Source organism: Periplaneta americana, chromosome 11 (genome assembly GCF_040183065.1).
Source record: "Periplaneta americana isolate PAMFEO1 chromosome 11, P.americana_PAMFEO1_priV1, whole genome shotgun sequence".
In the NCBI taxonomy this organism is placed as follows: domain Eukaryota; kingdom Metazoa; phylum Arthropoda; class Insecta; order Blattodea; family Blattidae; genus Periplaneta; species Periplaneta americana.
The window spans coordinates 135,325,167-135,350,493 of NC_091127.1; the positions used below are offsets into that span (position 1 = coordinate 135,325,167).

A 25,327-nucleotide genomic window follows, 5' to 3' on the forward strand; every position below is an offset into this window, starting at 1 on the left:
TTACAGGTAAAAGAGCTCCGCACGCGCGCAGCGGGCATAAAATAGCTCTCGCCCACAAATATTAGTCACCGTCGCAAGACTGCTTTAAGGTGAGCTGTGTAATGTTCTAGAGGAAATTCATTAACCCTAGTAACAAATAATCAACATGGTGATTATGAGATAAAAATTCGGTTAGATTGCATATGCTTTATGCATCAGGACAGGCTGTGTAAAACTAATTCATAAAATCTAGTCATCCTCAGTGTTCTAGTGGTTATTATTACAATGGATTTTTGATGGCAATAAAAATCCTTAGCATAGCTTCTATTGGGAAACCAGTAAAATTAAAATGAACGCAAAATTGTCAAGATGCTAATTGCTTGCCTGGTTAGGGCAGTGGCCTGGGTGGTCATGGGTTGGTTGTACGAAGTTCTGAGTTGGCGTGTGGTTGCTGGTTCTCATGGCTGCCACCAGATGGCTCTGTGAGATGCTGAGCTGACGTCGCAGAAGCTGGTTCTGCTCCTCCATCTCTCGCACCCGTCCTGCGAGCCGGGCTTCCCGTCCTGTGAAGCCCAGCATGTTGTTCCCGTCCACTGGAAAACAACACAAAAGGCTATATGAAGTTCTTAAGAAATTCTTCTGGTCTTTGGCAGTAACCTACTGCTGTTGAATTATAATAAAAAGAAATAAAAGGCATCTGAAACTGTCATAAAATTTTATAAAGCTACGACATTCCAAACTTCACTTTGATGGGTACAAACATCAGAACAGAAAATAAAAATAAAACAGAGAGAGAGAGAGAGAGAGAGAGAGAGAGAGAGAGAGTGAACTCTTGAGACTACTGGAAGGCTATAGGGTTATTGATCATCAGCAAAACTAAATATCTGCAAAAAATAAACATCTTAAATATCACAGATACAGCAGTTGCCTGGTACTATCATGTCTTTGAGTTGATAAAAAATTGTATCCCATTCAAAATAATGCCATTACAAGCTATATAAAAAGATATAATATTGAGTCCACACCTGTGGAGTAACGGTCAGCGCGTCTGGCCGCGAAACCAGGTGGCCCGGGTTCGAATCCCAGTTGGGGCAAGTTACCTGGTTGAGGTTTTTCCTGGGGTTTTCCCTCAACCCAATACGTAACTTTCGGTGCTGGACCCTGAACTCATTTCACCGGCATTATCATCTTCATTTCATTCAGATGCTAAATAACCTAGATGTTGATACAGCGTCGTAAAATAACCCAATACAATAAAAAATATATTGAAATACCATTAACAAAATGCCAATATCAAACGAACCCCAATATTGAACAAACTTAATAGCCTAAACTTTAAAGATTATGATGATGACTTGTTTTCCAAAATTTCCAGAAAGAACATTATCTGCAATAGTTCTTTTCTGAGTATTATTTATTTTAAGCTATTTTCGCATTCATGGTGTATGCTATTCTTTCAACGTGTTTTTTTTTAAAGAATTGCGAACATTTTGTTCTCACTAACCCTGCCATAAACGTTTCACGAAAATAAGGAACATTTTTACTATCGACGTTTTTGTAAAGGAAATTGAAGTTAGAAGTTATTGAAAAATGTATTAAGTAAGATTGAAAACTGGGAGTTAACAAAAGAAAGAACACAATCGCCTTTAAACGATGTTTGTGTCAATTGTTACGTCACTTGACAGTACTTTGCACGTATTTTTTTTTTGTCTAACAGTACCCTTCATACATAGTTTATTCATGTTTCTCGATTTCAAAATCAAACATTTGCAAATATTTATACATATCAAAACAAACATTTCAACACTATTTTAGTCCACACCTGTGGAGTAACGGTCAGCGCGTCTGGCTGCGAAACCAGGTGGCCCGGGTTCGAATCCCGGTCGGGACAAGTTACCTGGTTGAGGTTTTTTCCGGGGTTTTCCCCTCAACCCAATACGAGCAAATGCTGGGTAACTTTCGGTGCTGGACCTCGGACTCATTTCACCGGCATTATCACCGTCATATAATTCATACGCTAAATAACCTAAATGTTGATACAGCGTCGTAAAATAACCCAATAAAAAACACTACTTTATTAAGTAAACATCAGTTATAGAAATGATTAATTTTTACATTATGAAATGCGTAACATTTGCGGGTCTCAACACAAAGGCCAAAAAGAGGACACCCATTTTTTATGGTTCTCAACATTTCTTCTTGCCTTACTATGAAATTGTGCACTGTTTTGGTTGTGATTCTTTCCGAAGATGTTCTGCATTTATACTAAAACTGGTGTTGTGTATTACACATACAGAAGGCTTATTAGAGGAATGGGAAAAATGTGCTTAGTGTATAAGTTCGCATTAAACAAAGTAAAAGTCTTGCGTCAGAAAGCAAAAGGAAGTAAGTGCCAAAACATGAATTTCCAGGTTATGGTTCATTTATATACTTATAGCAGATCTATTGTATGCCTGTTTTGATGTTGGTACTCCCGAATTTTATGGAGGCAGAGTTGCGTATATTTTACGATATTCAAAGGAAGTAAGTCATAAAGCTGTACGCAAAGTGGAACATTCATATCACCAAATGGAGATTTTGGACTCGCTTGTTTCTGGCTTCAGAAGTAAGAAGTGTATTGGGAAAGTTACGGGAATATTTACATACTTTGATTGGACACATTTACTTGAATAGATCATTATTTAACCTTGTGATTAATAATTTTTAGCAACATAGCCTGTTGCTACTGCCACAGCCATAACCGCCTTGTACATTACTGGGTATTAATTAAATTTAAACTCTAAAAACGCTAGTTATAGCCAGGCAACATTCAAAACATAGCGCTTCTGTTGTGGGGTCGCGCATGACGTCGTTGTTCGACATGGCTTAATCCCCTTTTAGTCTGACTGGTAGGAGCATTTGGTTTCTGTGCATTATGAAATGTATATTGCCTGGCTATAGTTTCTGTCCATTAAAAATTCAAGTTTCATTTTTCTAAGTCAGAGATGGAATTGCCAGTATTTTCTTTTCAATTTTTTTAAAATTATTATTCTGGAGCAAAGTGGAGCACATAGCAGACAGAAAGAGCACACTGAAGATAAAGTGTAAGCAAGATTCTTCCTTCATTTTACCGTAACTCTGATTAACTGAACAGTGAGCATCTTATAAAATTCAATATCACACCTTTCTCCGATTCGGTCTGGGTAGAATAGTCGGTATAGTGCTGGCCTTCCGTGCTCAAGGTTGCGGGTTCGATCCCGGCCAAAGTCGATGGCATTTAAGTGTGTTTAAATGCGATAGGCTCATGTCAGTAGATTTACTGGCATGTAAAAGAACTCCTGCGGGACAAAATTCCGGCATACTGACGACGCTGATCTAACCTCAGCAGTTGCAAGTGTTGTCAAATAAACCATAATTAATATATATATATATATATATATATATATATATATATATATATATATCTTTCTCCGAGGATAAAATATAGCCAGAACATAGTGTATTAACTACGTCATGCTTCTAGTGCAGAAGTCTAGACGATACGGATGCAAAAACATGGAACAAATTTTGCCATTACCTTGTTTTACAAATACATAAAGATTTACTTGTTTTATTCTCAAAGCAAGTCTCAAAATTAAAAATGTCACATCTTAAGTACGTAACTGCAATTGCAATCTGAGACCAACTCGAGATATTTTGTTTATAGTGGTGAAATCATGATGGGTTAAATATGAGCAATAATAAGACGGAGTATTCATTCAAAGCAGTGGTTCACAGTTTAGTTCTGTATGTTCATGCACCTGCTGTGGTGCCTGCAATCACTGTCACAACATTATATAAGTTCAGAGCAGTGGCATATCCAATTCTGTCGCAAAAATTAAATCTAAAAGAGAGAAGGAGAGAGTAGTCTAAAGTTTATGGAAAAAAGTGGTTTGTTTCACTGATAAGCAATTGTGGTTTCTGTTTATATATTGCAGTGCGATGGTAGCAAAGAAGTTCAGTGTAAAGAGATATTACAATACCAAACAAGTGGCAACTGATGATATAATCTGGACTGTGTGTCAATGTCAAGAATTGAAGACTGCAGGTAAAGATGGTGAAATAGGCATATAACAATGTAAATTTGTTGGAGTATTTTTAACATTAGTTATTTGTTTGATTATGTCATTTTGAATATAGGGTTGGCTTCACTCAGTTTTTTGAGGGCTGGACCCGATATAGATCCTTGCACTTAGGTTCATATTGACCACTGTAAACACTATATATATAATGACTGTCCAAATCCGACACAAATGGCCTGAGTGGATTCATGAATCTGATGCTGACAGTTGTGCCATCCTGTCTCAAATGAGTATCTAAGTCCCAGGACGCAGAGTCTCAAGCGCCCTCTATATAAGCATCAGGCACCCATAATACTCCTAAGACTTCACATCAGCCCATTTTTGGCTACTAGGCCTACAGATTATAAAGAAATTAAGAGAATTTAGTGGTATGGTAAAGGGGAATGAGAGTACCCCGAGAAAAACCCTATGAAAAGTTTGCTTTATTCACCTTAAATTCCATCATGACCTGACCTGAGATTGAACCCAGTCCACATGGATGGAAGACCAGCATGCTAGTGGTTGATCCACAAACACAGTGCTTTAAATATAAGTAGAAAATGTCTATTCCTGATGTTATATATTTTCAAAATTAAAAATGGTGGCAGTTCACTGTACAGTGATGAAGCACTTCCCTCATAAATTAAAAAACTATCCAAAATTCTGTGATGAAATTGTTTGTGTGTATTTATCCAATGATGCAAAATTACTTCTCTACCTTTGATAGATTGTCTGATAAGAAATAAATTCATTTTAAAAATGGTCAAATATCAGCATTTTCTTCTAACACAAAATAAAAAAAAATATATTATTTATTAAGGAATGTAATTGAAAGAGCATGATATTGTAAACATGAGTTTCAGCAATAAAATAAAAGAGAGAGAATATGAAAAAGTTAAAAATTTTATGAGTTAGGAGAGAAATGCTTCATCACTGCACAGTGAACTGCCACCATTTTGAAAAAACAATACAAATATTTTTTTTTTAAATCGTAAAAATATGTTTTTTCATATAGCAAAAGAACAGTGTTTTATACATACCAATTTTCATTATTGTACAGAATACAGTAATGGAGGAAAAAAATGTTGAATATTTCCAAAACTTTACTGCTGTAAGCTGTACTTAACCCCTTAAGATAGTTGCCACTTTTATAAGAGATAAATTCGTCTTCCGTCAAAATTTGTATTTTTATTTTGTATTGAGTTAGAAAAAATAAAGCTTATCAGGAAATATTGCGTATTTGATTTCCAATTGTACTTTTTTTGTGAAGGTTCTAATGTTTGTTTATACTACTTTGTGGAAATCAATGGGGAGTAGTCGATATAGGAAATTCATAGCTTGGTACAGGAAACACCTCTCTAGTTATAAATTGGCACTATTATCTAGCCTAATTATACAGCAGTAAATTTTTACTGCATTATGCATATCATTTATTTTTTCGAACTACCATTGCAAACTTCTCCTCTCCATTAGTGTTTCCATGTTCTTGTTTTATGTAGTCACTATATCAAGCTGACCATGTGTTTTGAAGAGTTAAAGCAATATTAAATTGTTCACAATTCTTATTCACTTGCAATATATCATTTTTAAATCTGAGTACAAGTGTTAAAAATTGGCAGTTGTAGCTGAATCCTACCTTTATAACATGTTAAGCAACGAAGTTCATATGTTTGTCAAAACATGTTATACAAAATGTACGAGTTAAAAAATTACTACTGTTATGTCTGATGTATTAACAGTTGCCGTTTCTCAACAGATCCTACCAGATTAAATTGCAAATTGAGTCTTCATGATTCCTTGTAAAATTAGAACCACTTTCAATGAAGATTATTTATCCAGTGTAGGTTACTAAAATACTGAGTGAGCTAATTATTTCCCAGCTGGAAAGCAGCAACTTTTACTATTGGTAGGCATGCTCCCACATGCTGGTTATGGAGATATTTCTGTATTAGTGATTTGACAAACCTCGAACTATTCCTGTAAAATATTATTCAATATAAGAAGTGAAAACGTCATTTACCAACCCAGATTAAGAAAGAAGATTCTAAAACAGCTTCAACATTTTTGGTACCTACTAAAGAAATGATGCATCAATCACTAAAGTTACATTTGAGGCATGAACGATATGTTTTTTCTGGATGCTATTTTTAGTTCTTTCAGGGTATGTAGGTTATTTTTTGTATATCATTTTTTTAAATTTCCCAGAGATACTCACTGGGAGAGGATTGCGGAGACTACATTTCTACTGATAATTCTACTCTCGAACACTGTATGAAGTTTGCCCGTAGAATACTTGACTTATGTGCTGTCATAATTCTATTAGAATAAGAGAAATGTATGTTCCTCTTTAATACTTTGTGGTTTTTAGATCACTGATACAGTGCTGTCTTCATATCTAGTATCGGCCTGGATGACGGAGTTGGTATAGCTCTGACCTTGTATGCCTGAGGTTGTGGGTTCGATTCCGGGCTAGGTCAATGCTATTTAAGTGTGCTTAAATGCGACAGGCTCATGTCAGTAGATTTACTGGCATGTAAAAGAACTCCTGCAGGACAAAATTCCGGCACACCGGTGACGCTGATATAACCTTGGCAGTTACGAGCATTGTTAAATAAAACATAACATTTAATTTCATAACTAGTATGTGTGAACGTGCTTGCCAATGGCTAAAGTTGCTACTTTCTGGGCAGGAGATGAATAAAATTATCAGTTGAGTAAAGTATAGTTTTTCGGAACTGCTGTAAATGTTTCACACTTCATTACTTTTTTCTGATATTAAACATGTTCGAATAGGGATAGGAGAAGATTTAGAATATTGTGTGTGTGTCGAGTTGGCTTTCCACCTTCAAGTTAATGTTTATATTTATTTTATAAAGATGTTATAACAATATCTCTGCCTGTCTTCACCTTTACACGCTATTTTAAGCAATGTCATGCAGTAAGAATTTTTTTCGTACTTAAATATTAACACAAAAAATTTAAGCTGAATCAACAGAGATATTCTTAACTCCTATAAAATACAATCCAGATGATAGTCCTTGGTGATCTAGTGCTTATCATGCTAGTTGTTGAATTCAAGGTTTGTGGATTCAATCCTGGCTGAGGGTAATGAATTTTAAGGGGCAATAATATTCTGAACATGGCTTCTTCTGGGAGGAAAGTAATGCTGAAAAACCCGCATCACAGATTTAAGACATGCGAAAGAATCATGTTCCTGATAGATGGATCATGTAAAATTTGTCATTTCTCGTCCATGTTGAATATTGGGATCGAAAAACCTTTGCAGTTGAAAGTACTGTTAAATATACAATGCTGCCACCATCACCATCACCATGACTAGGCTACTACTATACTATCCATACATTCAATTCAAAATAGACATGTAAAAGAAGACACCCTCTATTAGTGCAGAAAGAAGTATGTGAAATACTTATCATGCTCATTATTTACCTTAACATTGCTGTCACCAACTGTATTCTACTACTAGCATCTAAAAACACCATACCTGAGTTTCATAAACTCAGCATGTACATTTAAAACTCGACAATTATACTTTATGCTCGACCATGCCGAAATGTAGTAATTATACACCTGGTAGTAGCCCTTTAATGCACCTTATTAAAGTACACCGATTCATTAAAGTTCAGGTGTTCAGCCAATGAGAAATCACCTTTGTACCATTATAAAACCGCAAGTATCGATTATTCTCGGATATGCAATCAAAAGACAATTAGCAAAAAGTCACGGAAGCTGGAAATCCAATACTGTCGCAGAAGGTTATGTTCTGTTACTATAATAATTAGCGTTAACTGTAAATCATCATCATCATATCCCTCACGTATTAGACCCTACAGGATCTGTTACGGTCTCATGCCAGCGCTTTCGTGGTCTTCCCAATTGTAACTGTAACTGTAAATAATATTCAAATAAATTCAATTTGTCATCTCGTTTTTCAATTCTAAATCAATTTCCAGGTTATATAAAGACTTCTCTACGTTATATCAAGATCAACGACATTCGGCCTCGGAAAAAATCAATACTTTCGCGTCTGCGCACATCTCACAATTCAGGTCAGTTCGCTACTCGCTTACATAACCATAACATGACCTACTTTTGAATAATTTCAAGTTAGAAATATGGTCGAGCATAAAAAGTCGTATGAAACTTGCCTATAAAGGTAATTAAGATGCTCGTATGAAAATTATGAAACTCGCTTGCGCTCATTTCATAAACAAACATATTTGCGTCTTAATTACTACCATTATAGACTCGTTGCATAATGTACTATTATGCTACTGTTTATGTACTGGTACTTATTTAGCATCTTCAGGCTGGTATTTATTTATTATCTTTTTTTTTTTAGCTGACTTCACTTCTGTTATTAATATTACATTTATATATGTATGCTTTTGGGAGTATTCTATTAACTAGCATAGACTTACTTTATTTATAGGTATATATGCAACTGTCAACTCAAAGAGTGAGAATGATATAGTTCTAAGCCACACAGATCAAATTTTATAGGAGTGCATGTTAAAGGTTTAGAGTCCAATGCTATTAGGTGCAGTACCATAATTTTTTCGGCGTATACGTAATTTGTTGGGTAATTTTTATAATACGGTATTTTACTAGTAGTATCCTCATACGTGTATGAAATGAACTCTCACAAAAAACATTTTTGTTAAAAGTGTGGCTTTGGACTATCTCATTCTCACACTTTCAATTGTTAAAGGTTTTGGTATATTTTAAAATAATCACATAAAAAGTAAAATTTGCACACAGGTTCTAATGATGATGTATGCCAGCTTTATTGATATTGCTAAATACACCACTGGCTGACAGTTGGTTACGTCTCTCATACAACTGCATACGTGCTGCTCACTACAGCATGTGTTTGCCTAGCAAAGATCCACACATGGTGATCTCTAATCTATAGGTAGTGAAAAATATGCAATAAAAATTAACTGTATCAGTAATACGTCACTAGAACCTTACTAGGCTCAAATGAAAATGAGTACCTGTGAAAAAACATATAACAATTAATTGTAATGTTACATGAACCATTTGAAGGCTCAAATATCAATGAATATCTGTAAAAAACCATAAAACAAAAATCAATTATGAAACATCACAGTGTTCATTTACCAATGAATGCCTGTGGAAAACATGCAATATAAATTAACTGTTATATGTTATTTGAACCATTACAAGGGCCAAACACCAATAATTAGGCCTACCTATGAAAAATATAGATTAAAAATTAACTGTAATACATAACATAAATCATTACGATGCCCTAATACCTGGAGCATACTGGGTGTTCATTTCAAAGTGTGTCATGACGTTACTGTTGTGAGACAGTGATTTGAAGCGAGTTTCAGCATTTATGTCAGAGAAGTTGCCTGTTAATCAAGGCGTTCAATCTGAACTTGAGAATGTGTATAGTATAATTTGAATGTTGGCGGTCTGTACGGTCTGTGTGCTACCATAACCTCTTTCGAACTGTGTTTTGCGCGGGCAAGTCATACCCAGGGTATTTGTTATCACTGGTTGCGTACGGCAACATTCCACAACACAAATCAAATGCTCCGTGTCCATGTTGACTGTCGATGTTAATGTCAACAAATACTGTACATAAGTAATCGTCTTAACCCTCTCCACATATCCCGACAGTAAGAAAAAAACTCACCTCAGTACGTGTTTCCAAACAGTTCACATTCCTGCCACTACCAGCGTTACCGTATGTATCGGTAAGTACTCTTCTGAATGAATGCCATACTTGCCAGGCAACTTCTCTGGCACATAGGTAATACGCCTCTGTGGAAGTGTAGGAAGATTGAATTCTCTAGGCTCATAAGCTAGCCACATGACGACATACAGCGAGCCATGACACACTTTGAACTGAACACCCAGTATAACAAACATTGAACATATTAGAAATATAACGAGAATTCATACAGAGAAAGTTCTACACTGCCTAAACTTAAACTTGCACTCAAAACAAAACCGTATTGGAAGGTTATGGCCAGGTTAGAATTGGTGTGGGTTCGGTACCTTCTTGGGTTGATTAATTGGTTTGATTTTTTCCGAGGTTTTCCCGCCAACTGTATGGCGACTTTCAGGTAATCACTTGACGAATCCTCGGTCTTAACTCGCCAAATACCATCTCCTATCACAAATTTCACTGACACTAAATAATCTACTAGTTGATACAGGGTCATTAAACAAGTGACCTAGAATCTTACATGCATTTATACTGAAGTATGAAAATATGTTTTTGTCATTAATCACAATTAGTAATCTCCTTCTTACATCAGTGTAAAATTACACTTAAAAGAAATTGAGCAAGAAGAAATTAGTGAAAAGAAAACTGAGATTTAGAAATAGATCTGATGATGAGTGCTGTTAGATCTATATTATTTTTTATTTCTCTAGTTCCTGTGAAATGACAATGGCGACTTGCAAGGAAGTGGTTGTGGCTCATTTGAAGGTGATGTGGAATGATAAGTGAGCTAAGAACAACTGGCCTCGGAAATTGAACCTGGCACCTCCCAGCTAACAAGACAGTGCACAAGTTTTTCAGAACACTTATTAAAAATAGCAAGATGACTAGCTGGCAACTAACCTCAGCAGGATGTGATGGTGAGTAATATTTCACATATGACATTTTTTAACTACTGTAATCAGAGGACGTCAGGTCATGACAATGAAGGAAAGTACAGTGAAAATAGCAGTTAGAGGAAATCTATGTCCATCATAAATGTTACAGAGCTAAGTGATAACTGAATGGTATGCAATGCATAAATTTATGAAAAGTATAGTTTACTAAAATAGTTTAATATTTTTTATACTCTAGTTACTTATATTAGTCAACAGTGAGTTTACCTCATTAGAATTCGAGTAGCAGGAAAAGAACATAGGCTAAACACATAGTTTGAACATTTTTCAATTTGGTATTGTTTTAAAATTAGTCATAGTACTGCGGTGTACAGCAAGATTAATTTGGAAATATAACAAATAGTAATGTTTTAATGCTTTTATTTAATGGGAAATAATCAGATTGTGTTGATGCACGTAATAAGCGTCGTTAGTGTTGTAATGCCTAAACATTGGTCAATAAAGATGCCTAAACATTGGTCAATAAAGCCATTACTGTTCTTGCACTACAATATTTTTGAGGGATGAACCAGGGCTGTGTATCTGCTGAGATGTTCCAGAAAAATTAATTTAAATTGCACAAAATGCAATTTGATTTGTTGTAAATTTGATCTCTATCCTGCGAAGGAAGGCTGCTAAGCAGTCTTGGCTTGTCCATAGTGTGAACATTGCAACTGTAAATTTTCGTGGTTCAGGATTACCTGTGGTTAAAATAATTTATCCATGACCATAACGGAAAAACATGCCTTTACTAAATACTTTTGCGTTTGTAAAGTAGGCTTTTATTCAACATTACTTTATTCCACTAGTGAGATAAAGACTTTACCTCACAGTTTGAACTTTATCTCACAGTTCATTTGTATTTTCCTAGTACCCGAGTACACACGTATACTTTTCCATTCAACTATTACTCAAGAAGTTAATATATTAGTTACTAGATGTCACTACCTCTACTTCTTTATTACCAAATCTCCTTCTCTTTTCTCCATCTACTACGTCGTCCATATCTAATATGTATTTTTTTTTAAATTTAGTAATAATTTACCTTCTGAGATGCGAGGAGACTTGAACCTGCGAAGTTGGGTTTATAGGATTTTATAACAACACGCGTTAGTCAACTGAGCTAAACAGACACGATGATAAATTACGTTTTAATATTCTTCTTAAGTTTACAGAAGTAAAATGTAAACTTATTTTAATCACATTAGTCCCATGAACACTTCTAAATAATCCCTGAAACTTCAAAAAGACGAAAATACACGTGTAAAATGAAAAAATATATATTAAAATTATATAATTAATTATAATTTGTTATTTATCCAATGCCTTAGATACCATTCTTCGTTAATTATGGCCTCCTACATCATAATCTACCTAGTACACGTATCGATTCTAAAATCCATGCCATGATATCTGATTATATGAGGACTTATTTTCAACATATTTTCTTTTATAAAACAGAATTTTTCGTTGTGGTCATGGATAAAATTACATATGGTACTTGTGAGCATGATCTTTATTGCGCTCGTGTAATTTAAGCACTCGGCTGACGCCTTGTGCTTAAATCTTTCCACTCGTAAAACAAAAGATTTCGGTTATAACCCAGATCACATATAGATTGCTCATTCCTATGTTAAAATCAGTTCCACTTTGAAGAGAACAACCGCCAGGATCGCCACCAGTCCACTGTAAATGAACATGAGATGGCAGTACAGTCACTAATGCAATTCAAATGGGAGTTATGACGTGACTCCTTATGTAACAACTAGATGATAGCATAGTAAACCTGACAAAAGTTGTTACCATCAAAGCCTATAACGCAGATCAATCTGGGTATATATGATCTAGGGTTATAATTACTGTATATAGAATTTTGGTTCAATTTTTTTTGTAAAGAAATCTGCTGTTTGTTTACTCTTCATACTACTAAGAGAGGGATCACTGCAGAATAATCCTTTTATTCAATCTGTTTAAGTGGCATATAACTTTTTTTTGATCAACAGTCTTAATACTTTTTGAGAATTTTAAGGATAATTATCGTAAGTGTAACCGTTTTTTAAGTGGGCACCAATTTTTTGTTTGTAATGGTGGTTACATCACCCACTCACGTAAACCCCTAGAAATGACTGAAGATCATCTACAAACCTGTGAAGTTCTACCTGATGGATCCACTACAGAGAAATATTGGAGAGCAAGAACGCTAATGGCTTCGTTGCCAAGGCCCAGCATTAGATAACAACAACAACATACTTTTTGAGAATTCTGATGCAACTATCGCCTGTATTGCTGCATGTGAATCTGACAAGATTATAGCACTTTGGAAATCTTTTATATCTTGTGCAATAGATTTTGTAAGAATATGAATATAAAAGCAATTTCTCGTCAAAATTTGTTGTGTTATGGCCCACTGAGTGATAAATGGAGAAAAGAGTGCATGTTCCTGATCTGCTAAGATAAGATAAATGAAGTCCATCTGTATAGATCTGTAACCATTCTTTGTCTGAATAATGTAATTCAATTCATAATTTATTTTTAATGTTCAAGTTGTCATAATTCCTTTGTTAGTTTCAGATTTTTTTTTATAAGTCCTGGCTTAAGTATACATTATGATCTATTGAAAAAATTTGAGGTTATTCTTTAATATTAGTTTCTTTTAAGTGGGGAACATAAGTCTTTCTTTTATATGCCTATTTCGTACTACTGGTATAGCTATAATATGCAAAACTCCTTTGTGTTCCACTATATTCACTGGTCTTAAATTTTACAATTGATAATTTGGCACTCTTAATTAATTTTTTTCATGTATGTAACTTATGTATGTATTCAATGCCTACCACTTCACTTTACGTGATTCGGGTTTCGCTTATAGCGGGTAGATGGCAGGACTGTGACCCATTTTCTAGTTGCACACCACTTCGGTGGGCCACGCTATACATGATGTGTATCTGTGGAGAGTTATGTCGTATACTAGGGTGAGTGTATGTGTAAGTGTTCGTGTAAGTGTAGTGTATGGAATGAGTGATGATGAAGATGAGGAAGGGAGAAAGGGAAACCTGGTGCTGGCATGTAGCCTACTCCTGTTGAATAGGACAAAGGGGTCCGCAAGGCTTAAAATCCCCATCCGACAGACGAATCACTATCAACAGTGACATATGCCTTCTCTTCATAATAATTATGCACTGTGGAGAGATTTGGGATTTAACCCAGGCATACTGGTGAACAATTTAGATTTTTTTCATGTTGTATTTATTATTTTCTGTTCTTTTAATTCTTCAGATATGCCAAAATTGTTGGTTATAATTTGCATAGCATTAGTTGAAGTTGTTTTTACTCCTCCAGTAATCAATTTTTAGAGCCTGATTTTGAAATGTAAGGTCTAGCGCGCACGGACGGTTTTTCGTCCTCTTATCCACCGCGGTTAGAAAATCGCTTTGATAGAACACATTGCTTGAAATTGATGTGAACTCACAAGCAGATATTTTATAGCAGCGGTTTTAAAAATGCAACATGCTCTATTTTCCGAGCGGAACGCCAACCGCGCAATATTATAAAACACGTGTCAGAATATGTTAGTGTGCACATGAGCTGCAAAACAACCGCTTAATGATGCAGTTGTGATATATTACCCCAACGCAATGGAAAGTCTTCGACAAGTAAGGAAATAAAGAGGCAAAAGAAATTAATGTCTAGGAAGCCTAATTTCAAAGAATCCCACCTACAAATTCTGAAGGATAGTAGACCAGAAAAAATTGATAAAGATAAATCTTTCTTGCTGTCATTATTGCCGACTTTTCGAAAACTTTCACCACAACAAATATTGACAGTAAAAGTGGAATTTTTTCAAGTATTACAAAAATTCATTTTTCAACGAAATAGCTAATCCAGGTCACCCAGTCATGCAGGATATCAAAACAAATTTATGCATATCAATTCTCACTTCCCCTATCCTTCAAATGTGTTTAGTTCATCTGGAATGCCACCACATAATTAGTCTACACATTTGACTCAATTTGGGCAGATGGTTCCACCTCAACAGATTCAGACTCCTCACACAGAACAGACTTAATCTACAGCAATGAATTTATCAACATACGTACCCGATTCTGAACCAACGCCATCCTGCAGTAGGCTACACCCAGTGGTTTTTCATTGTCGCCTAGTGACAGTACAGAGCTCTCATCAAGTTAATCTGACTTATTCGAAGTGCATTAACATAAACATATTAAATAACTTGCTTTATATACTCGTATGTAATGTCTTATGTAAATTGTAACGATTACAACCAAATATAAATAGTGTTAACCTTATGGTGACTGCTAGTCTTTCTTCTGGTGCTACTGCCTTTCTCATAATTGTTTGTATCCTGATAAGCTATGTTAATAATACATTGAATGAATTTTTACTCATTCTAAAATATCCAGAAATAAAATTTGGAGCTCCCTTATTGTGTAAGTTTCGCTTACAATACACTGCGCATGCTATACAGTAAACAAGAGTCCCTGTATATATGGTACTTGTGAACAGTCGTGCGAAATTGCTGCCTAGGCCTACATACAGGTGGACTCCCATCAAGTCTCGCTCCAAATTTTAAATCTGTACAATGAATCTGTCCCTTAAGTAGTCTTTGGCTTAAGAGGGGATGGACCCACATTCTCTTTCTTCGCTGTTTTCGAAGACATAATATAAATATTACAGATTTTCCACAAAATTAATGTTTTCTTCTTGAGTGTTAACAGCTAGAGCTACAGTAGATTGAGAGAACAGCGGTTTTTTCACCGTTTGTGCGCCCACTCAAATCAAGAGAGCTATTTTCTTACCGCCGCGGCTAAATATCCGCACCGACAGAGCTAGGCCTAATACTTTTTTCTAGAACGATTCCTTACTGGTTGCTACTGCTTTAACAATAAAACAGATCGACGTCTAGGAAATGCATGCCTGTGCTTCTAAGTTGAGAAACATGATTGTGATAATGTACTGTAGAAGACTTTATAGAAAGACAGGGTGAGTCAATCTATTCATAATTAACTTTATGAACTACAGACGCTATTAAGATCTTGAAATTGTCACACCGATAGTGGTATAATGGTAGGCTTACAAGGAGAATGATAGGGGAATCCAAATAACTTGGAAAAGTATACCTCTAGCAGTGTTGTCCACCACAGATCTTAGGGATCTGTCAGAAGTTGAATCCTGATCCCTTCTCTCCGCATGTATTAAGATTTCTTAAGAGTTAGAATATGCCATAATGAATGAGGAGTTTGAACATGAAAGATTACTGTGCAGTAACATTACTGTCATGAAATAACACACTAATGAAGGTTATTGACCTCATGTCAACTGGAAACTTACCATGGCGGTCTAGCAATGCATAGTAGAGTAATGCTGAAGCAACGAGAGCTCCGAGAAGGAAACTGCTCACCCAATGTCTTGCCACAGCACATGGTAGAGCATGACGCTGTCTTCTGCGAGAAATCCTGATTGCTTTAGTTTACTGTGAAGGATGTCTGCTTCCCTGTAAACTGAACAACATCAATCCATAGAGAAGTAAAATGTGGTCTACATCGGGCTTGATATACTCAGAACAAAGCTATCTCTTGACAGATGACTAGTTTATAGTGTTATAAATACAGGTTATGTTACATGTCACAAGATCAACACAAAGTTTGGTTACCTGTTAAGCCTATAACGATGCTAATATCACGAATTTAAAAAATGTATTGTATATTTTCTATCACAATACATTTATTAATAGTTACTGCATATTATTGATCAACTCATTACTGTCTTAACTTAGAAAATCACCTGAGATGGGCGGATCATAACAAAGAATGGGGGCGGAACAGATAACATTTATGTAGGTATAATTACAAAGCAGTCACTGCAGTATTGTCGATGAAAGTTATCACGATATTATTGTCAACAATAACAATGACAGGTACAACGAACGATAAAATACTCAAAACAGTCAGCCAGAATACGGTCACAATGCTGGCCGCAAGGAAAACAACAATTATCCGAAGCCCATGCTCTGCCACTCTGTCGATTATGCTGAATAACAGCAAAATAAATATTGTTCAGCTGAGTGGGAAGAAAGATGCCGTTTCATAAGTTGAAGTGAATGAAAAATGTGAAATTTAACATATATACATTAAATTTGAAAACAGTTCGCGTTTACATTGTCTACAACAGAGCTCAGTGATTGATTTTTGTTTCTTTTTACATCGTGAAATTTATGTATGAAGTCTACGAAATGAAGTTTGAAATATCGATACTGCGATGAGGCTTCGATGGCTCTGACAATCTTGCAGGTTTCATTTTTACTTGCTGCCAGACAGACAATGTCAGATTGTCACAAAATGTACTAAAATATTCATGAAGTTCATTTTTACAAAATTGTCACAAGCACACGTCACGTGCGCGTGCATTATTTCTACGTGTGTGCATTATCGATAACTTTAATTCTCCAAACTACAAGTTAAGCATATTTGTAAAATAAAATAAAATATGATTATTATTATTTTACTTTAGTATGTTACTTATTATATACATATATATTGGAATGCTGGGTTTGCAGTGAAAGACCTGCCCTTGGGCAGAACACTATGTATGTATGTATGTATGTATGTATGTATGTATGTATGTATGTATGTATATATATATATATATATATATATATATATATTCACAAACTTATCTGGCCTCCAGTAAGAATGACTCTTACGATTCAGAAAATTTTACACAGACAGAAGTTCATTTGGAGTCGTGGTACAGATGAGAATAAAATTAATTTGACACAGTTATTTCAAGTAGTGATATTTTAAGTGCTGTGTAAAATATCATTATAATGAGAGCTGTATGTTTAATTTCACGTGATACTGCTTAGGCCTGTTTGATAGACCTGTTACTTTGTTTTGTTTTTTTTTTTTTCAATAATATTTTAAATTCAACCAATGATATATTGAGATATGTTTTTCGGAGAAATGAAATTCAGCATCTAGGAACGCTACAGAAATTATGAAAATTGAATGCATAAGTTACGAACAATTTTCTATTAGCTTTCTTGACTTTAAACTCAATTAGGTAGTGCTTAATATAACTGTAACATTTATTATGAAAGATTCCATTACTTTATTTCTTGTAATTTCAAAACAACCGAAGTAGGAATGTACTGTATATCTTGTACAATTGAAACTCCATTAAAAGATTAAAAGATAACATTAGAAAGAAATGAAAATAATGTAATATCAGAGAATTAAAAAGTTAAAGATGACACAATAAATGTTATTTCTGTAAACAAACTTCACTAAAAGTTTTAAAGATATTGTTGAGTGTCCACCATTTACGAGTCTATAGGCTTCACACCTCTTTATCCAGTTATATGGGCCTCTGGAAAGCATTCCCATATTATTCCGTATTTCCTCTGCGGCCTGTAAAACATTTTTTATGAGTTTTAACATTTGGAATTGCTATTCTGTAAACCCTGATTTGCATACCTGCCAATATAAAAATCGAAGGGATCAAGGCCTGGTGATCTAGCAGGCTATCTGACAGGTCCATAGCATCCAATCCATCTGTCAGGAAAACTAGATTTAGTTTGCCAGGAACATTCCGCGTAATTCGCGGTGAGACACCATCGTATAAGAGCCACGTGGTTCTTCTGGTTCTTAGGGGGACATGTCAGATAAACTAGCTGCTGCCAATCCCTGGGAAAGAATGTATAGACGAAGTAAATAATGATTATTGAGTCCTGTCCATATATTCACTAAAATTATTTGCAGAAAATGAAGTTTACGAATATCATAGAGATTTTCTTCGATTCACGTATGGGTATTATGAAGATTAACAAGGTGAAGGTACCTGAAAATCTGGCCAATCGGAAACATCTAGCCAAGGAGTATGATATGATTCTGAGAGAATTGAATCTGCTGATCTGGTACTGTCGCAACAATTATTCTTTTAAAATCCTGAGGACAATCCAATATGCGAGTCATCCCGACTACTACCACTGGGGTCTTCGTTTACAAGATTTAAAATTTGTTCCTCAGCTTCGGCTGTATTCCTTGGTTGTCTCATATGTATGTAGGCTTAATTTTGTTTTCAAACATTCTGCGCTTTCAACACAAAGGTTCTGGGATTTGGTGGGTGTCTATTAGCAAACCTTTGTTATCTGCAGAAACATTCTGAGCCGTTTCATCAAATTAATAACATGTCTAGTTACGGTTTGAAAATCGCAGCATGTCGTCTTATTCAAATTACGAGTACCTTCACGTGCATTGCGGCATTATATTGTTCTAGGATTCAGTAACAATAGCCTTATAGTTTCAGTCAAGTCAATTCTGCTGTTAACAAGCTAAGATGAGGTAGGTACCATGGCTGTAGTGTTGCTGGCTTTTCAGAGTCACGTTACTACGTTGACGAGTGAAACTTGGCTTTCATTTTAGGCGTTTAATTGAAGTTTATGTTTTTATGACTGAAAAAGCCTACTTTTAACATGTGTTCATAAAGAACTTGCTCTGTACTATCCTACAAAAAGCTAGTAGGCTTATTTTTTTGAACAGTTTAATGGAATCCGCAATCAAAATTGCAACACAAAGTTTTTTTTTTTTTTTGAGAACTATCCACAAAAGGAAGATGTCAAAGAAGAATGGAAAGGAAAATACTCGGAACAAGCCTGAATGATGGAGTCAGAAACGAAGAAGTACGACGACGAAGCGGCATAGAGGACGTGGTCACTCTCGCTAATAGGATGAAATGGCGCTGGGGAGGACACGAATGCAACCTACCAGATGGGCACACACTGCGACACTGTGGGATCCAAGAATTGGCTGGAGAAACCGTGGACGACCGAGAACCAGATGGAGGGCCGAGTTCAAGTTACAGCTAGGAGGACTGTGGATCAGAATAGGACGCCAAAGAACACGGTTGAAGGACGCAGTCAACCAACTTTGATTGGCAGCAACAACCAATGCTAGTGAAATTGTGGACAAAAAAAAAAGCTAGAAATGTAAATAGACCATCAGGTTGGCTCTTCTGATAGTCAAGACTCGAGCCACCCCTGCCCAAGCAGGAGGCCTTGCCCCACTGGGGATTTACGGCTTTTATTATTATTATTATTATTATTATTATTATTATTATTATTATTATTATTATTATTATTATTATTATTATCATTATCCGCAAAGGGTGTTATAATTTTTTGTTTGTCACACTTCTAAGAATAATGCCTGAGGAGGATTCTAATACGTCATCATCAGGGAGCGAAACTTGTTGCCCGATGGGATAGAGGCATGTGGTTTCAGGTTAACTGTGTTCTAGAGTCCCTCTCCTATATACAATAGAAGGTGGCGTGGGTCGTGCTCTGTTGAACTACCGTGCCTTAGTCGTTCGCTATTTACTTGATTTGTGTAGCAGTCGTCGAATAACTTTTTAATTGGTTATTTTACGAGACTTTATCAACTGCGACGAGTAACTTACATCTTAGGGTAGAGACCACAGAATTCCGTATTAATTTCGAAAAAAAAAATGTGATAATATTATATTTTGCGTTTTATCGCTACTTAGTTGTAAGGTAATTCCAATAATTTCGTATAAACTGGAAAGAGATTTTTATGTGAAAAGATAACCCTATAGGCCTATTACGCCTTGAAATTGATGGATTTGAAGAAATTTGTGCTATTTGTGGGCTAAATAAAATGAAGTGCTAAGTGGAAAAAAAACTAATACTTCTGCCATTCTTATATTTGAGTTTAATAGAGGATCAAAGGCCGAAGAGAAGGCTCGAAACATTTGTGTCGTGTACGGGAGAATGCCATAGGAGAAAGCACAGCAAGAAAATGGTTTTGTCTTTTCGGTACACAACATACCTTACAAAATTAGTGCCCATTCAACGAAGATGATGATAACTAAGGAGCGGATTCCTATGTAATTAAATATTTTTCTTGCGTGTGATAAAACACAATTAACAAACTTAAAAATTCCGAATGTCAAGATTCAAGTTTAAAACCCGAATTTTATTTCACATAAAAACACATATTTTCACAAAAAAATTTATGTAAATACATATTTTCAGGAAATCTATTATAAACACATAAATCTTGGAGTTTTTTTTACTTAAATAGTTTTTACAAGAACTTTTAAATATTTTAAAACTAAATCAATTATATCACTCAGAAATACGTTATCTTTTTTTAGAATTCTTGGTTGCTTCGTGTTTCTATGGGCTGTGTGGTGTATCCGTGATCCATTTTTGTAATAGTATCGCCTCAAGTTCTGAGAACTGCTAGGTAGCATATCAGTGTTATATGAGAATAAATTAACATGGACAAGAAGGAGAGATTTTGCAGCACATAATTAGGAATGTTTATTGTTGCTGAAGATGATTTCATTCCGCGCTTTGTTTGTGAAACACAACGGATAAGAACTCGGGTATAAACATTATTTAATTTAAACAAATCTCTGGCCTCTCGTTCATGGCTATGAAGTGAGGAAATACATTTTGTTGTGATTCTCCGTTATCGGACCAAAAGCACAAGCTGCGTAGTGTAGACGTGGTGGTGTCGCTATAGGAAGCTTTTCTCCGACATTGTCAGTCAGTAACTAGAAACATTTTTACGTTAAGACGTGTGTATATTAGCCTCTTAAGATGCCTAAAATCAAATGGAGTTTAAGATCGCGTCTACAGCAATATATAGATGAATTTTAAAAACATTTTTACTACCGACGGAAAAGTGTTATTTTGCCAACCATGTGGTAAATCAGTAAGTGCAGATCAGAGCTCTCAGGTAACCCAACATTTGTCTGGAGACAAGCACATTGCCGCTGCTTCACGTGTGCATTCACGGAAAAAACAATGGATATAAAAAAATGTGTAAAGTTGCTCAAGTATTGGAGGGTGTGCCTGTAGGTGAAATTGACGGTGTAGGTGTTTGTGACATTCCTCTCTTTAAATATGCACGTATGACGTCCTGTGATGTGGAAAGACCGTTTTCACAGTGTAAGTCGTTGTTCAGAGATAATCGGCATGCATTTGTGATGGAGAATTTGGAAATGACCTTTGTTGTTCACTGCAATTCTCGGACAACTACTAGCAACTGATACTCAAGTGTGATTTGTGAGTACCTAGTAACATTTTTTTCAAGCTAAGTAAGGTATTTTTGTCATATTTAAAAAAATATATATTTTTTATTTTTAGCAAATATTTTCGTACTTTTTAGCACATAAAAAATAAATATATTTAAAACTTTTATCAACAGTAATCTCACTAGACGTTTTGATTTATCTAGAGAAAAATCAAAACTCGAGTGGGATTTAATTGACTATTACACGATTAGAAGAAAGTATATAAAGATTAGAAGTAACGAAGTACTCCAATACAATAAAATATTAATTGACTTACGAAAATACAACTGTCTTCAAATGTATTATTGTACCATGTCAACATTACAAATATTACGCTAGATGCATGCTAGATAGCAGTAGTGTCTTTATACAGACACTGTAATGATTACTATTCAACAAATCTTAATATTAAACAATCTCTGATACGTGACTATCCATAATATCATATAGCAGAAGTTCTTTTTATCCTCTCAGAGCAGAAGCTATAACATAACCTAACTAATATACACAAGTGTTAGAAAAGTTTTAATTAACGACGATGACATAAAAAATAAACATGAGTAATTTTAAAAGGAATAATTATTGAATGTACAATTTTCAAATTTGAATGTGGTTGGTGGTTCAATTGATGTTATATTGGACGTGTGCGTAATAGAATTGGAACTCGTTGATTTAGGCCTACATGGTGTATTCAACTTATTCAGAATTTCCGAATGAATAATTTTAAAAGGAATAATTATTGAATGTACAATTTTCAAATTTGAATGTGGTTGGTGGTTCAGTTGATGTTATATTGGACGTGTGCATAATAGAAGTGGAACTCGTTGATTTAGGCCTACATGGTGTATTCAACTTATTCAGGATTTCCGAATGGTGCTCTTCATTTATTTGTAAATCAGATTTCAGAAGATGCATAGGTATGATCAGTGATTTTTATTAATTCTTGTTCTTGAATGCCAATGCGAGTCGTATTTGAAACTGCTGTGCATCGACTGGAGTGGTTTGTAATTTTATATATATTTTTGACGTCCAGACCAGCTCAGTTTCAAATGTTGGCAAACAAAGAAACAAATGCTAGGGACGCGATAAAATTAAACAAATGCTAGGGACGCGATAAAATTGTGCGCTAAGCAGCCATGATTGGTTGAAATACGTCCTTTCATACAGTTTTATTGGTCAAAAGTAGTATGACGTAATAAGAGTGTAATTGTCACATAAAAATCCGCTCCCTAATGATAACTTATGCGTCTGGTGGGATAAGGAAGGGGTCGTGTGCTACGAATTGCTTCCTAGAAATGTAACCATAACTACTGATATTTATAGCTCCTCTTTTGCACTCACGAGCAAAAAAGAGCTACATTACTTTGACTTGCAAGCATTGGAACGATTCTGCGTGTGCAGCACGAAGAGCACGAGTTGCTCAAATTGGTGAACGTGAAACTGTCTTCACTCTGAGGAATGAACACGCGTTGCTAGATTAATAGACACAGTAAAATCGAGATTGCTTCTAAAGTTTAACTGAAAAAATGTGACGTATGCGCTATGAACTTGTGTGTATAATGAAATATCAGCAAATCTCTTCGCTTGCCGGTGTAATGACATACTTTTAAACGCACTTGTAACAATTTATTTTAGTTAATTAAGTTTTCAATTGATTGTGACGGCACATTTCATTTTCACAAACAAGAGCAGCGATTGGTTTACAAATGTTTTTGTGTCGGTTGTCTGGCACTAAGCGAGCTTGGAACAACTGTTAAGTGACTCGAGAATGTGACGCAATTTATATAATAAAAGCAAAAACAACGTCCAACATGTGAACAGAATATTCAGCTCGTAAACCATTTCCCAGAACAAGGGCTATCTTTCCCGCTGTTTTATATGAAACACTCTCGGGTGGGGTTTTATAGAGTGGTTAAGAGCTGCCGTTCTGTAGGCTACTTAGCATTTCATTTTTTCATTATTTTTTAGTTGGTTACTTTAGACGCTGTATCAACTACTAGGGTCCACACATGTGGAGTAACGGTCAGCGAGTCTGACTGCGGATTCGAATCTCGGTTGAGACAAGTTACCTGGTTGAGGTTTTTTTTCCAGGGTTTTTCCTGAACCCAATATGAGCAAATGCTGGGTAACTATCGGTGCTGGACCCCGGACTCATTTCACAAACATTATCGCCTTCATTTCATTCAGACGCTAAATAACCTGAGATGTTTATACAGCGTCGTAAAATAACCCACTAAAAATCAACTACTAGGTTATTTAACGTCGATGGAATTGGTGATAGTGAGATGGTATTTGGCGAGTTGAGGCCAAGAATTCACTATAGATTACCTGACAGAAATGTAATAATTAAACTAATGTCAAAATGCGCTTAATATGAACCAGACTAAGAAAGGCGTAAGACTAACATTAAAAGTTTATTCGCTGAACAAAAATGAATGAAGTATATAAATAAATACAAAATTGCGACTGGAAAAGTTCACATAAAGGTCTGTTAATAGTTTTTATGGGCTGTATTCATATACATTTTTAGCGCGGGCTTTCGGTGGATGATCAGCATTTTTCGTATTCATAAACCAGTGTTAGCGATAGGATATGATTTGAATTCTGTACAAGTAACCAGTGGATAGCCGGGGCTAGCTTAGTACGCTCGTAGCGTGTGCTGCGAAATGTCTATGAATAGCACCCTTAATCATTGAACTTGGTAAATTGATATAGGACGGCCAACAAAATGGAATTAATCGTGACATATTGGAGCCTGGAAGTGAGAATGTCATGTTTCATTACGAAGAATAGAAACATTAAAACATGGTGGCGGTGATAGTGGTGACGAGAAAGATGAATTAAATGGCATGAAGACGATCGAAATAAAGATTATGTAGAAGATAAGTTGTTGAAACGATGCTGAAATGATAAAGACAGAAATGGTGATACATAGACGAAGGCAAAGGTGTTGAATGTAATGTGGTGAAATTGAAGATGGTGAAGTTAGAGATGAAAATGCAGGTGGTCATGATGCTGAAGATGAACATTAGTTTAGGTGAAGGCTGGAATATGTTGCCAATACTGCTTTTTAAAATAGATTATTTAAGGACGATATGTTAACTGCGAGGTTATCTAACATTGGTGACATTGGCGTTATCAGGATCAAAATTTACCTTGGATTACGTGACATTCGCCTTACAGTAAAAGAAAACCTCGGAAAAGGTCAAAACAGGCAATCAGCCCAACGGTATTCGAACCCATACGCGAGCGCACCCTGCGTTGAAGAGACGAACTCCTTATCACTGAGATACGACGGTCGGTCTACTACTGCTGCTTCAATTGCCATCACTGCCGCTGCTACTTCTGATGATGATAATGAATAGAGAAATGATGGCGATGGTTAAAATAAGGGAATTATGGTGCATTGCTGATTTATACGAGAACCAATATAACACATTTCATAATAAAGTTGCTGGGCCTACTTGTAGAAGTGACTGAACTTCCATTTGACA

The 25,327-nt window shown here is 35.5% G+C and overlaps 2 protein-coding genes across 3 annotated transcripts in view; one reads left to right on the forward strand and one right to left on the reverse strand.

The window, feature by feature from the left end:
* LOC138709372 (xylosyl- and glucuronyltransferase LARGE1-like) overlaps nucleotides 1-16,771 on the reverse strand; it is a 41,641-nt gene extending 24,870 nt beyond the window's left edge. Inside the window, exons 1-3 of one of the 2 annotated variants that reach the window (XM_069840106.1) lie at nucleotides 16,518-16,771; nucleotides 16,065-16,234; nucleotides 364-572 (exon numbers count right to left, since the gene is read on the reverse strand). In XM_069840106.1, coding sequence (XP_069696207.1) covers nucleotides 364-558 — 195 coding nt within the window. In that variant the 5' untranslated portion in view covers nucleotides 559-572; nucleotides 16,065-16,234; nucleotides 16,518-16,771. Of the gene's footprint in view, nucleotides 1-363; nucleotides 573-16,064; nucleotides 16,235-16,386 lie in introns of both variants that reach the window. The other variant, XM_069840105.1, reaches the window with a different exon arrangement.
* The window catches only part of LOC138709374 (leucine-rich repeat-containing protein 24-like), a 651,569-nt gene continuing 630,175 nt past the window's right edge, over nucleotides 3,934-25,327 (forward strand). Inside the window, exons 1-2 of the mRNA XM_069840108.1 lie at nucleotides 3,934-4,045; nucleotides 10,494-10,700. The gene's annotated coding sequence lies outside the window, so the exon portion shown is untranslated. The remainder of the gene's footprint in view (nucleotides 4,046-10,493; nucleotides 10,701-25,327) is intronic.